The 15,446-nt window shown below is 36.9% G+C and overlaps 1 protein-coding gene across 2 annotated transcripts; it reads right to left on the bottom strand.

Annotated features, from left to right (window-relative positions):
- Positions 1-1,168: 1,168 nt before the first annotated feature.
- LOC306637916 (zinc finger protein 69 homolog) lies at positions 1,169-15,384 on the bottom strand. 2 transcript variants are annotated; one of them, XM_079100810.1, is made up of 5 exons: positions 14,947-15,384; positions 13,477-13,562; positions 6,852-6,978; positions 6,437-6,535; positions 1,169-2,402 (listed from the first exon to the last, which is right to left on the bottom strand). In XM_079100810.1, the coding sequence occupies exons 1-5, from the start codon at positions 15,068-15,070 to the stop codon at positions 1,270-1,272; spliced, it is 1,569 nt and encodes a 522-aa protein (XP_078956936.1). In that variant the 5' UTR covers positions 15,071-15,384; the 3' UTR covers positions 1,169-1,269. The 2 variants fall into 2 exon arrangements, with proteins under 2 accessions (XP_078956936.1, XP_078956937.1); XM_079100811.1 differs by having other exon boundaries at positions 6,437-6,532.
- Between the last annotated feature and the right edge of the window lie 62 nt (positions 15,385-15,446).

Below are 15,446 nucleotides of genomic sequence, written 5' to 3'. Positions count from 1 at the left end.
CTGCTAACAGAATCATGCTGTAAAATGCTACACAATGTACAGTCAGTTATCCATGGTAGACCCTGCCACTAATTGCCCTTCCTTGACTATCAGTTCTTCCCCCATTCCAGGTGGAGGGGTTGCAGCCAAGATTATATTCATCAAGGTAAGTGGTCCAGTCTCTTTAAATGGACTACCATCTCAGAAAGGCTCAGAAGTCAAGGAGTGAAACAATTGGAAAGATGCCTGCCCCTTCAGCTGAAATGAAGATAAGTTTTCCTTACTGGTGCCGGATATGGCAGGTGCTGCTGTTTCTGAGATGCAGCTCAGCTAGTAATTCTAGGCCATGTCGTCCAAAGATGATGCTTCTTTGATGGCTGACAGAGCAATTGATCCAGGAGATGCTTCAGCCTCAAATAAGGCTCTTTTAGTTTCACATTTTGCTGGAAGGCAAATAAACTGGTCCAAGCTCTGTAAAGGCCTATTTGCTAACATATACCCCCAGTGCAGAAATTCCAGTTCTAGGAATTTACCCTACCTATATACTTACATGTGTAATGAAAATGTGTAGGGCTATTCATTGCAATTGTATAAACAATTGGAAATAACCCAAGTCCATCCATAGCGAACTGGCTAAAGTATATTCATACCATGAAACACGATGCAGCTATAAAAAGAGTAAGTCAGTGCTTTATATTGTGGAGTGACCCCCATGATATACTAAGTAATAAAAATATTTTTGTACAGGAGGTTGCTATTTGTTTAAAAAGAAAAAAAAATTGCATTATTGCAGACAAAAATCTGCAAGGATGCACAAAAAAGTTATAAAAAATGGTTGCCTCTAGGTAAGAGAATTTTGTGGTGGGAAATGGGTGAAGGAGGCTTTTCATTGTATATAACTGTACTTTGTGAACGTCATACCATGTGAAAACTTTCCCCATGAGGAATTCTTTTTTAATTTAAAAATAAGGGAGTTTTGTATTTCACACAGTATTTCCCAAATGCTGGTCTACAAATCAGTGAATTCCCATAAGGAAATAACTTATTAATCCACCATGAAATCAGGAAAAATTGTTATATTTCATGATGCTGAATTTATTTAATTAGAAGGACCAGATTTTAAGTGTTTTGTATAGAAGTGTCAGTACTTATTAATGTTATTACACAACAGGTAAAATTTAATGTTGCCATCATTAAATCAATTTCTCAAATTTATTTGAGTCCTGAAATTTTAAAGCTTAGAATCACTGATTCAGATGTGGCTTCTGTTCTCACCAAATAAATATTTTTTTACACATTATTTCGGAAGGCATTCCGCTTGTGTATTTCATGGTGTCGACTAAGTGATGAATTATAGCTGAAGGATTTTCCACATTCATTACATTCATAAGGTTTTTCTCCAGTATGATGCCTCTGATGTTTCTTAAAGGATGAATCATGCCTGTAGGCTTTCCCACAACGGTTGCATTCATATGCTTTCACTCCTGTATGGACAGTCTTATGGTTGTTAAGGTGTATCCTCTGTCTAAACGCTTTTCCACATTCCTTACATTTGTAGGGTCTCTCACCAGTATGGATCCTCTGGTGATGTGTTAGATACGCTCGGTGACTAAAGGTTTTACAACATGCAGTACATGCATAGGGCTTCTCCCCAGTATGAATTCTTACATGTTCACTAAGGTGTCTGATCTGTCTAAAGGTTTTCCCACATTCATTGCAAGTAAAAGGTTTCTCTCCAGAATGAGTCTTCAGATGTTGGGTCAAGCTAATGTTCTGGCTAAAAGCTTTCTGACATTTGTCACATACATAAGGCTTCTCTCCAGTGTGAGTTCTATGATGCTGATTAAGCGATGAGCGATGTCTGAAGGCTTTGCCACACTCCTCACATTCAAAGGGTTTCTCACCAGTATGGATCCTCTGGTGTGTATTAAGAGATGCGCTTTGACTAAAGGCCCTTCCACACTCCTTACATCTGAAAGGCTTCTCACCAGTATGAATTCTCATGTGTTCAGTAAGGTGATTGGGTTGTTTGAACATTTTTTCACATATATTACATTCATAGATTTTTGCTCTTATGCAACTTATTGGATGATTAATCAAATCTAATTTGTATTTGTTCCTCTTTCTAGGTGCGTCACACTTATGATGCTTCTGTTCTAAAACATTTGAACTCACAACAGTTCCCCCATGTTTGTTAACATCTTGGACTCTCTTCTTGTGGGTCAAAATGGCTTGTCTCACATTTCTTCCACAGGTTTCCTGGTGCCTTTCTAACACATCATCATATCTGGAAACTTTTCTCAATGTGGAATAAATGATATCCTCCCTTATGAACCTTTCCATCATAATGTCATGATATAAACGTTCCTGGGAAATGTCATTGTTTGCAGTTGACTCACTGGTTTCTGTTTTACTCTTCAAGTCTGAAAGAAATGAAAAAATGCAAATAACTCATCTTCATTGTGTTTTGAAAAAAATCAATTACTGTAGTGGATATAAGATGGAGATTTAGGCAACAATACATAAATTACATGAGATTTTGATTATATTTAAATATGGTTATGCAGCCTAGACCAGTAATGGGAAATAAAATTTAAGAAACAGTGAATAGGTTAAATGCATCATTTTTTTCATATGTAGTAAAATTTGAGGTTTTTAGTACTGTTCTTTCTGGTAATTCTAATGAATTATTAGTACTATGTGGTACCAACAAATACTAATTCCATTAATAATAAGTAATGAACTTTCAGAGCTGTCTTTATGAATTTTTTTTTGACACTTTTTCGAAAACAATCTTAAAGATAAAATGTTCCTCTCCCCATTTCAGCAGAATCAGGAGAGACACTGGTTCAAAGACTAGGGTTTGAACTAAGAATATGCACAAAAACATTATGTTGGCCTTTATTAAAATTTGTGTTTGTATTTAGTTCTGCTTCCTATAGTTATTAATATATTCCTAAAATGTTATTTTTGCAGAGGAAAATGTTATTTATGTAAGAAACCCAGACTGTTGCATTGCTACTGCTGTTAGGTTCCAGGAAAATATCCTTCAGCCTGGTCAACACAAAATAATCATTAGCACTTTCTTTCACATTCCAAATTATAAATGAATAGAGGCATAACAAAGGCTGTACTTTTCTGGTCCCTGATTCTGGTTGGGAATAGGGGAGGAAGAAGAGAAGACAACAGGGAAAGGGAAAAGAAGTCATCTCTGTACCCCTCCCCAATTCAGTATTTAGGCCTGAAGCAGACCCACTCTAGGGGAAGAGGAGAAAACAAAATTTAACTCTGAATGATACTGGGAGTTTTGACTATTTCACTGAATTCAATAAATATTTTACTAAAAATCAAGATTATTTTGTTATTTAAAGACTAGACCATGTGTAAGACCTCTTTAAGATTTTGTCCAGAAGTAGGGCAAGAACATTCAGGGTATCTTTTATTATTATTTTCTTTTGGTATTTTGTTTTGTTTTGTGATGGTGGGGACAGACCCCAGGGCCTTGCCTATGTTAAGGAAGTATTATACCACTAAGCTATACCCTTAGCCCATATTATTTTCATTATTATAAGTTGCAGAAGAGGCTGAGCGTGGTGGTGCATGCCTGTAATCCTAGCAGCTCAGGAGGCTGAGGTAGGAGGATCTTGAGTTCAAACCCAGCCTCAGCAACAGTGAGGCACTAAGCAACTCAGTGAGAACCTGTCTCTAAATAAAGTACAAAATAGGGCTGGGGGTGTGGCTCAGTAGTCAAGTGCCCCTGAGTTCAATCCCTGGTACGAAAAAATAATAATTATAAGTTGCAGAAGAGAAAACTCAGGACAATATACAAACAATTATTAGAATTCATAATAGAGTGAAACAAGGTGGGCTGCCTATATAATATCAATATTCAAAATAAATTGTTATTACATACAAGCAACAAGCAGAAAACAATTTTTAAAAATATACCATCTATAATGGCAATAAAATACACAATTTTCAGAATGAATTTTAACAAGATTTGCAACATGTACAAGACCTTCATGGAGAAAATTCTGAAACTTTAAATGAACAAAAATTGATAGTAAATACCAGATGAAAAAATACATCATGTTCCTGGATAGTAGGACCCAATATCACAACGTTAGTCTTCTCAAATTGATCTATATATTTGATTCTATTTCAATAAAAATGGCAACAGCATTTGTCTGTGTCACTTGATGCACTGACTATATAATTCATATGGAAAAGCAAGGGGGCAATTTTAAGAAACAAAGTGGGTAAACTACTTCTACTAGATAATAGGTCTCATTATGAAACATAGTAATGGAAGACAGCCTGGAATTAGAGTAGGGACAGGAAATTTTTTTTAATGAAATGGAATAGAAAGAACCCAGAAATAGACCTAAGCATAAAAAGAAACTTAACAGGTGACAGAGCTGCATCAGTTATCCAACAAATGGTTCCTGGACTGAATGTCCATGTGGAAAAAGTTAAACTAGATTTTTTTTTTTTAAATCTCATACTATATAAAATGAATTCCAGATGAACCAAACAAATATGAAAAGCAAAACTCTAAAAATACAGGTATATAGGTGCTGCAGTTGTGGCTCAGTGGTAGAACACTTGCCTAGCACATGTGAGGCACAGGGTTTGGTCCTCAGCACCACATAAACGTAATAAATAATACCACATAAAAGGCATTGTGTCCATCTACAACTAAAATTTTTTTTAAAAATACAGGAGTATAAAGGAATATATATATATATCATCTGCATATAGTAAAATGGAGGATAACAGCAGAAATGGATATCTTACATAATAAAAAGCACAGAAACTGATAAATTAAGTAAAATTAAATTTAATAATACATATCCTTTAAAAGACTTTACTTATTTATTTACTTATTTATTTATAGGGATTGAACCAGAGGCTCTTAACCACTGAGCCACATCCCTAACCCTTTTTTATTTATTTTTTTTTATTTTGAGGCAGGGTCTAAGTTGCTAAGGCTGGCTTTGAACTTGTGATCCTCTTGCCTCAATCTCCCAAAACACTGGGACTATGGGTATGCGCCACTGCACTTGGCTAAAGACATTATTTTTAAAAAATGAAAGATGGGTCACTGGCTGAGAGAAAACATTTATAAAAGAAAATTATCAAGGATTAGTATCCAGAACACACACACACACATATTTTTTTCTAGAAATTAATTTTAACAAAGATAATAGAAAAATTGACAAAGGATATAACAAGTAATTTACACAGAAGGAATTCTGGATGGATGGTCAACAAACATGAGAATATGCTTCCTTACATGAGTAATCAGGAAAATTAAAGAAATAATATCATATTCACCCACTGAATTTACAAAGATTTTAAAGTTTGACAATGCTGAATATTGACAAAATCCTAAGTTCTGGGAACTCTCAAAACCTGCTGAAGGGAACAAAAATTGGTGACAATGCTTTGAAGAGGAACTTGGTAATAACTCGTAAAATGAAGGCATATGTATCCCATCCAACAGTTTTGTTCTACCAACTACCTTGAAGAAATATTTGGATGTATATGAGCAGATATGTGCATGAAGGATTACTGCAGCATCTCTGTAACCTCCAAATTTGGAAATAATATAGTCTACCAACAGAAAAATTCGTAACTAAATTGTGGTTTATTAATTCAATGGAAATGAATAAACTAGAAACATCAACAGTGATGGAGAAATATCAACAGTGTTGAACAAGAAAAGAAAGTACATATATCATTTATTTGAAGAATATGAATGTACAAAACAATGCAGTTGTTTAGAGATATATGTATGTAATGAAAATAAGAAGACAGTGGCAATGGTAATATTTAAACAGAAGAGTGGTTATTTTGAAAGGTAGGAGGGGAGCAGCAGGACTTCAACTTTTCTTTCTTAATCTAGGTGGAAGCTACACAGCAGTGTGTTACAATGTTCTCTATGCCTTTCAAAATGTGTAAAATTTTCCATAATAAAAGCAAAGTTCAGAAAAATTGCTACTGGACTGGGTGAGAAGGAATCCTGTGCTATTTTCTCTTGCAGGACTTTTCATGAAGCAGCTGCTACCAAAAATTAAGATATGTGAGTTAAAAAGAGATGAAAACTGGAATTGTAAAATAAAAGATGGGGAAAAGTGGAAATAGAGTAGAAGAGAGAAAATTAAAGATCTGTACAGCCCTGAAAAGAGATCTGTTTTCTGTGGAGAGACCACATACATCTCACTGTTTAGAAGAAGGAGCTTTAGGTGGGCAGGATTTAGGATACTGAAGAAGGAAAATCAACTTAAACCTTAATGAGGACAATTCAAGAAAGACTTTTGCAAGAGTTCAGTGAAGACAGAGTGGGTAAAATTAGTTTTAATGCAGGTTTTGTCCAGTGGTCTGAGCCTTCCTGGCAGGCTGGGAGGACCCTTTCAGCCTACATATTAAAAGCTACCATCTTCCTTGGTCTCACCTGAAATGTTATTTCCTGGGTCTCCTTTCTGTATCATCCATGGCTCTTCTCCTTTCTCCAACTGGGAAATCACACTAGGCTTAGAAAACTGATATCCTGCTTATGAAGTAAAAGAAAAAGAGAAAGAATGAATGTTTATGTTGATGTCTAAGTACCATCCAAAGAATTTAGTTCTAGTGTTCTGGTATTCAGGAGTTTGAGAGGGAAAAGGGGCATATCTTTCTATTCTAGGTCTATGAAGTAAAGCTGATTCCCAAGGAATCAGATCTGCCCTGGCTTGGTTTTCAAAAGTATAATATATATCTAATATAGAACCCAAGGCCAAGCCTCAAAGAATCTACAGTAGTGATAATTTAGAAACAATGACTCTCCTATAATGAGCAGGTTTCTGGATATATGGATGACCCATCCTTACCCACTGATACCAGGTTCCTGTAGTTCTCCAGCATCACATCACGGTACAAATTCCGGTGAGTAGGGGCCAACTGCCCCCACTCTTCCTGGGTAAAGTCCACAAATATGTCCTTAAAGGTCAACAGTTCCTAGAACATCAAACATTCCTTTTCAGTTAGAGGCCACCACTTTCAAAATCCAAGGAGTACTGACATTTTCTAAGTTTTGGGAGGGGCCTCCCTGGATCTGTTTTGAAATTACTACAAATAATTAAATATGTAGGACATATGATCGCACATGCCTTAGAAAAAAAATTAAGCAGGTCAAAGGGAATAGGGAGAATCAAAGTGAGTGTAAGAATGATCTTTTTGTAAGGTATTTAAAGTTGCTCTGAAAGGGTGATATTTGGCCAGAGATATGAATTCAGTGAGGAAGAGCTATGTGGAAATCTGTGGGGAGAGCATTCCAGGGAGGTGTTAAGGACCTCAGGTGAGAACATTCTTAGCTTATTTGAGGAACAGGAGGTGAAGAGCATGGATGGAGGTAGGTTAAGGAAGGGGAGAGCAGGAGATGAGATCAGAAGGGGTGGGAAATGGGGGTTCAGACAGGAAAAAGGCACTTCTGCTCCCAAAATTTTCATCAAACACCTATGGATTCTTGCTGAGCTTGAATTCTGGGGCCCAGCTAGACTTAGTCTAAGATGAACAACTGTCTAGAACTGTAGTCTACCTGCTTCCTAGCCTAAATACCAAAAGATAAAGAAGAGCACCCCCTTAGTGGTGGTGGGAGGCCCTGGCGTGAAGCTAAACTGAATCAAATTCAAGATGCATCACAGCTCCAGGAGGAATAAGAATAATCAGTCCCTCATCTTAGCCAACAGACAGAGGAAAGGCCTTAGAGTATCTTAGAAACAAAACAAAACTATCTACCTATACACACACACCCCTCCCTCATATTCCACTGTTTGTTTGTTTTTAATTATTAGATGCTGGATGCAGTGACACATGTCTATAATCCCAGCAACTTGGGAAGCTGAGGCAAGAGGATCCCAAATTCAAGGATAGCCTCAGCAACTGAGCAAGGCCCTAAGTAACTTAGTGAGACTGTCTCAAAAAGGGTTAGAGATGTAGCTCAGTGGTTAAGTGCCCCTGGGTTCAATTCCCAGTACCAAAAAATAAAACAAACATGTAAACAAGGGGAAATATGACCTATAATCAAGCAAATAAAAAATCAACACAGCAGACACATAGATGATCAAGTCCCTGAAATAAGCAGATAAGAACATCAAAGCAATTATTTAAATGTATGTTAAAGAATTTAAGGATAGAATGGATAAAGAGATGGGGATAACTTTAGAGAGACACAGAAATGCAAGAAGAGAAAAATTCTATAAATGAAAAATAAAATGTATTAAAAATTAATTGAATGGCCTTAAAGTAGACAAGGTAGATGAAGACAAGCTCAGTGAAACTTAAATATGGGTCAATAGACATTATTCAAAATAGAGCAGCAAGAGAAAAAAAAGAAACCTGAGGGTTAGTATCAAGTGATATAATTAAAACCTCAAAAGAAGAAATATTTAAAGAAGTAGCTGAAAAACTTCCAAACTGATAGAACTTACAAATTCAAGCTCAGCAAGCCCCAAAAGGGATAAACTAAACACCCACCCATCCCCCAAAACACCCCACACCTATGCACACCACAGCAAAACTGTTGAATAACAAAAATAAAGGGAAAGATCATAAAAGTAGGCAAAAGACTCTGGAGTACAGCTGGAGTTTAGTCCAAGATGAACAACTGTCTGGAGCAAAAGATGGTAAGAAAAGGGAAACAAAAAACAATGAAAAGTTGATATGAAACAAAGACATATCACAAATGATAAGAATAACAGGCAACTTCTCATCAGAAATAATACAAGTTAAAAGATAATGGAAGCCAGGTGCAGTGGTGCACACCTGTAATCCCAGCAGCTTGGGAGGCTAAGGCAGGAAGACTGGGAGTTCAAAGCCAGCCTCAGCAAAAGCGAGCAGCTAAGCAACTCAGAGAGACCCTGTCTCTAAATAAAATATAAAATAGGGCTGAGGATGTGGGTCAGTGGTTGAGTGCCCCAAGTTCAATCCCCAGCACGCACCCCCCCCCCCAAAAAAGGAACCTTTTTAAAGTACTTAAAGAAAAAATAAGAAACTTAGATTCTAAATCCAGTAGAAGATCCTCAAATAGGAGGAAATATTAAGGTATGTTTAGAACAACCAAAACTGCAAATTTGTCATCAGAATATTTATACTACAAGAAATGAAAAAAAGTTTTTTAGACTGAAGGGAAATAAATATCAGAAATTTGAAACAAAAGTTTTAAAAATTGAAGAGTACTTGAATTGATAAATAGTGGGTAAATACAAAAGAGTCAGGTTGTCATTTGTTTTTGTGGTACTGAGGATTCCAGAAGTGCTCTTCACTTAGTTACATTCCCAATTCTTTTTATTTTTTGAGAGAGGGTCTCACTAAATTGCTCAGGCTAGCCTTGAAGTGATCCTCCTACCTTAGCCTCCCAAGTCACTGGAATAATAGGCATGCACCCAGTTCTTTTTTATTTTTATTTTGAGACAGGGTCTTTCTAAATTGCTGAGGCTGGTCTAAAACTTGTAATTCTCCTGCCTCAGCCTCCTGAGTTGGTGGGATTATAGGTGTGTGCCACCACAACTGGTTTCTTAATGTTTTTAAATATATATTTTTTAGTAGTAGATGGACGCGATACCTTTACTTTTACGTGGTGCTGAGGATTGAACCCAGGGCCTTACACATGCTAGACGAGCGATCTACCATGAGCCACAACCTCAGCCCCTGATTGCTTAATTTTTTTAATAAGACAATTTACCATTAAAAGCAAAAATGCAAACAATGTATTGTGGGGTTTATAACACATAAAGTAAAATATATGATGATGAGAGTACAAAGAAGCAGTAAATGGATATATGTTTTCATAGTATACCTGAAGCAGTATGTTAATTCAAAGCAATGGAAATAAATTTAAAAATGCACACCATGATAGAATGACCACTAAAACAAGTCAAAAAAGTGTAACTTAAAAGTCACTGGAGGGATGACACATCCACATCAATGTTTACAGCAGCTCAATTCACAATAGCTAAACTATGGAACCAACCTAAATGCCCTTCAACAGATGAATGAATAAAGAAAATGTGGTATATATACACAATGGAATATTACTCAGCCTTAAAGAAGAATGAAATTATGGCATTTGCAGGTAAATGGATGGAGTTGGAGAAAATCATGCTAAGTGAAACAAGTCAATCCCAAAAACCCAAACACAGAATGTTTTCTCTGATATGCGAATGCTGATCCATAGTGGAGGGTGGGTAGGGAAGAATGAGGAACTTTGGATTATGAAGAGGGGAAGAGGAAGGGTAAGGCGGTGGGGATGGGAAGGACAGTAAAATGAGACAGACATTATTACCCTATATACATGTATGAAAAATATTTTTTTAATATTTATTACTATCACTGTCAAAAAAAAAAATGAAAAAAATTTCAATACCACATATTACTTTACTAAGACTCTAAAATGTTCACATTTTTCCTGTTCCCAAATGAAATCAATGTGTAATGGGCTGTAGCTGTAGCTCAGTGCCAGAGTGTTTGCCTCCCATGTGTGAGGCACTGTGTTCAATTCTCAGCACTACATAAAAATAAACAAATAAAATAAAGGCATGCTGTCCATCTACAACTACAAAAAAAAAAAAATTTTTTTTTAAAGTCACTGGAGGGCTGGGGCTGAGGTTCAGTGGTAGAGCACTTGCCTCACACATGATTCTCAACACCACATATAAATAAATGATTAAAATAAAGGTCCATCAACAACAACAACAAAAAACTAAAAAAAAAAAAGTCACTGGAGTGAGCTGGGCACAGTGGTGCATGTCTTAATTCCAGTGGCTCAGGAGGCTGAGGCAGGAGATAGCAAGTTCAAAGCCAGTCCCAGAAACAGTGGGGCACTAAGCAACTCAGTGAGACCCTATCTCTAAATAAAATACAAAATAGGGCTAGAGATGTGGCTCAGTGGTTGAGTACCCCTGAGTTCAATCCCCACCAAAAAATTATAAAAAAATAGTCACTGAAGTAGCCAGGTGTGGTGGTACATGGCTTGGGAGGCTGAGGCAGGAGGATCACAAGTTCAAAGCCAGACTCAGTAATTTAGCGAAGTCCTAAGCAACTTAGCAAGACCATGTCTTAAAATTAAAAAATAAAATAAAAAGGGCTGGACATGTGCTCAGTGGTTAGGTGACCCTGGGTTCAATTTCGGGTACCAAAAAAAAAAGTCACTGAAAGACATAAAATGGGATAATACTCAGAAAGGATTTAATCCAAAAGAAGGCAGGAGAGAAGATACAAAGAAACAAAGAACAGAAAGGACAAATAGCAAACAACAACCTACACTCACACCCATTCATATCCGTGATTAACTGTAAATGGACTTCAACTAGCAAGACCCACCCATATTTAAAAAGGTCACACTTTAACTATAAACACACCAATAGGTTTAAAAAGAGGATTATTTTAAACAAGATCAGGTGTGTTCAGGGTGGTATGGCCATAAATCAGAGGGTCATTTCATAATGATAGAGTCAATTCAGAGGAACATTTCATAAAGATAAGAGGGTCAATTCAAGAAGCTAACAATCATGTTTATGCATTTGATGAGAAACTTAAAACTAACTAAAAGTTGACCAAACTAAAAAGATAAAGACAAAATCATGATTACAGATTTTATCCTCTCAGTAATTGATAAAACTAGTAGACAAAAATTCATCAAGGATATAAAAGATTGGAACATTACAATCAAATAGTTTAACCTGACATTTATCAAAGACCACAAACAACTACAGAATATACATTCTTTTTTAAAATGAAACTTTTAAAAGATATTTGTGGCTTTACAGGCAGTTATAATAAGTAACACAAATTTCATGTATTCCTTATGAAGGTTGGAGCAGAGTACCAATTGGAAAGGGCAAGAAGGAACTTTCTAAGATGGAGGCAATGTTCTCTTTATTAATTTGATTACATGGGTACATTCATATGTCAAAACAGAATACATTTCCTAAGTGTATTTTTCTGTATATCACTTACACTTCAATTTTTAAAAAGTGTAATAATCCTTGAGGCTGGGGTAGTAGCTCAGTGGTAGAGCACTTGCCTAGCATGTGTGAGGCACTGGGTTTGATTCTCAGCACCAAATATAAATAAAGGTCCATTAACAACCAAAACAATATTTTTAAAAAATGTAATCCTGACACACAAATTTGTGAAGCATTCCATATTTTTAAGAAAACCTTACATAATATTAAAAAAAAAAATGTATGGGGCTGGGGTTGTGGCTCAGTGGTAGAGCACTTGCCTAGCATGTGTGAAGCACTGGGTTCAATTCTCAGCACCACATAAAAAATAAATAAATAAAATAAAGGTACTGTGTCCATCTATAACTAAAACTATTTTTTTTTAAATGTAATCCCTTCCGAACCATTGAAAAGGAATCTACTTTTTGATAAATGTTAGGAAATGAGGGATTCCAGATAAGTGGAATGTAGAGATAATTCTTTAAATAATTAGACTATTATTTAACTATGACTTCTTCCATATTACCATAAATAACTAGAATGCATTTTAATCCTAGAAGGCAGACATTAGCATCTAAATTTCTTAGCTAAAGAAACACTGTAAAGAGCTAAAAGAAAAAAAAAAAAAAATTGCCCTAGACCACTGAGCAAGTAAGATGAGATAAAATCAAACTGTGCACCATCTAAATTTCAGATAAAATCTAATCCAATACCATCTAATTTCAGATTTAAAGTTCTTTTCACTTAAACTCTTCTATCTCCAATAGTATCTCTATAAAAGTCTTTCTTTCAATTTCCTTCTGTTTCACCCATGTTTCCATCAGACAGTGAAGACCCAACCCATTTCTGACATGCTGCCCTAACTGCTCTTAAAGCTGCCCCTCAGGCTGGGGTTGTGGTTCAGTGGCAGAGCGCTTGCCTAGCATGTGTGAGGCACTGGGTTCAATTCTCAGCACCACATGTAAATAATAAAATAAAGGTCCATCAACTACTAAAAAATATATTAAAAAAACAAAAACAAAAAACAAAGCTGCTCCTGCTCTCTGCCCTACCTCAAAAGTGTAGGTGGCCATTTCTTCTCTACTCACTTCTCACTTGGCTTCTTCTCAATACTGTGCCAAGGGTCACCTGGTAGAGTTCACAGTGATGTGGATACATCACAAAGAAGGTCAGAATTTCATCTCATTTATGGATATTGAGTATTGTACTGACATTTATCTTAGATCCCAAATGATATCCATTGATTTTTAAGAGCTGGAAGGGTATCACTCACTATGCTTTCTCTACAAAAAATAGCACAATATTAGATCAAGATGCTAGTGAGAAACAAAGTTATAGGAAGGCCCCTATGAGCAGAGAAATCGCCACCATGGGTGCTTAAGTTTCTGAATGAAAGCAACTCACACTGAGACCCTTACGTTGAATTTGTTAGTCTCAACCCACTCACTTCTCCCAAAACAGACAGGTTAAAAACAAGAAGTAATGTTAAGAAAATGGAGATGCTTCAACCCACCTGGGGTTCTGCTATCACGAGGCCAGGCATCAATTCATCCTCTAAACTTTCTTCCTGGGTCTCAGCAGCATCCAGAGGCAGCAGAGCTAGGGAAGGAAAAGAACTATGAATTTTGCATATCCTCAAATCTCCCAAACACGAGTACTGCCTGCAGAACCACTGACTCCTCCCCCAAAACATTCAAAAAAGGGAAATTTAGAGTGACTCAAAAGAGCCCAAGCCTCCTTAATGAGGAGGACCTGCAGCATGTTGCTTTGGGTATCAATATTTCCCAAGGGTCAAAAGCACAGATCTATCAGGCCACTTTGTTCAAAAATCCTCAAAGGGTTCCCCCAGACAAGGAAAAAAGTTAAACATTTCACCATGGACTTCAAGGCATTCTATGATCTGCCCAAAGCAGATTTTCTCAGTAATGGTTACCTCCAAACTATCAATCTATACGTGGGACACCCAGTTCACATTCTTAACCCTCATTTAGACTAAATATTTCCCCTTCTCTGAACCTCTCAAGGTACCCACTTTTCTATACTTCCTCCAAGTCTTCTATGAAAAAGCCTAAAATACAAAAAAAAAAAAAAAAAAAAGCCTAAAATACTCTTCCAGACCCAATTCAATCATCTGATTTATATTTCCTCAGGTAGATGTAATGAGAAGAAAATTTCCTATCCCTTGAATTCTGAAAGAGCTTTTCTTAGGCTACCTTCTATTATTTTGACAGAGTTGTATGTCTATCTCTTTCAACTAATAATCACTTTAGAGATAATTATTCCTTTTTTTTCCCCCCATCTGTCAAGATGCTTAGCCAGAGTCCCTGCCTGACATAACTAGACTATAATAAAAAATACTGGCTGGATATGAAGTATTAAAGGTATGAATAAAGATATCACATGAGACATGAATTTCCTCTCTCCATCTATCTTCTCCTGACCAGATCACTAAATAAGGTGGACATGTCTTGGGCATGTCTCCTGCAGAATCCACATAGTTCAAGGTAGTATGAGAGGAATCAGGAGTGTCATTCCTGCCTCTCACAGGAAGATGGGAAAAAATAAAAATAAAAACTGATGCTTGTGAAAAAATATTGGTTTAAGGCTAAAATGACTGGAACCTTAGCAGGAAAACCCTGGGATGACTTAAGGAGTCAGAAACCTTTAATCCCTTTGCCTGTGAACCACATTCCCACACTCAAGAGCCACAGGTGGGGAACAATATTCTAGCCTCCTGTGTCCTGTATTTTATCTGATGCCAGGAGATGGGAGCAGTATAGAGCATGTGTTGAAAAGAGCCCGAGATGGGAGCCCAATATTTTCTCTCCCACCTAGACCACTCCCAAAAGCCACAAGCTCAGCATGAGTGAACCCTCTCAAAGACCTTCTTTCCTCCAATTTTCCCCGACAGGTAACCTCAATGAAGTATGCCTGTTCACATAAATGAGGCTTCCTTCTTCCCCCTCCTTCAGTCTATTCTCACCTTCCTCTTCAAACATTTTAGTCACATCCTCCCATAGGGGCACCTCCCCCTTTGACTTCCTTGGATGGTTTAACTTCACCCACGAGCTTGTCTTGGGCAGGGTGATCAGGAGCTGCTGTGGCATGATGATACACAACTGATTGGCCTTGTCCACTTCTGGTGAGGAAATTGCCAAAACCTCCTATGAGAGGTTTGGCAATTGTGTGGTCCTTCTCAGACTGCAATCTTCTGCCCTTGGAGCTTTGGCATGTCCCTGTAGCACTAGGACCTGGAGGATCCTAGAGGTCAGTGTGACTTTAACAACTCTGAAAACTGGACACCATTTTTTGGGAGGCAGTCTGGTGAGTTGGTTTGAATACATGCCTTTGTACTCATTCTAGAGGAACAGGCAAGAAAGAAGGGATCCAGAAGCACTTGTCATATGGCCAGAACTCCAGAACCTGTAGAAATATATTTAAAAATGTAAAAGATCTAAAACAAAGATATGGCATCAATGCAAG

Source organism: Sciurus vulgaris, assembly GCF_902686455.1.
Source record: "Sciurus vulgaris genome assembly, chromosome: 1".
In the NCBI taxonomy this organism is placed as follows: Eukaryota; Metazoa; Chordata; class Mammalia; order Rodentia; family Sciuridae; genus Sciurus; species Sciurus vulgaris.
Note: the sequence above shows the minus strand (reverse complement) of the source record. Positions and strands in the feature narration are given on the sequence as shown.

Bases quoted from the DNA above. Each gene is read 5' to 3' on its own strand.
- LOC306637916 (XM_079100810.1), bottom strand. From the start codon at position 15,070: ATGCCACAGCAGCTCCTGATCACCCTGCCCAAGACAAGCTCGTGGGTG. The intron at 13,563-14,946 runs GTGAGAATAGAC...TTCCTTCCCTAG, and splicing joins TAAAATGTTTGAAGAGGAAG to CTCTGCTGCCTCTGGATGCT. The intron at 2,403-6,436 runs GTGAGACCAAGG...CATTTCTTTCAG, and splicing joins CCCAGGAAATAACATTTCAG to ACTTGAAGAGTAAAACAGAA.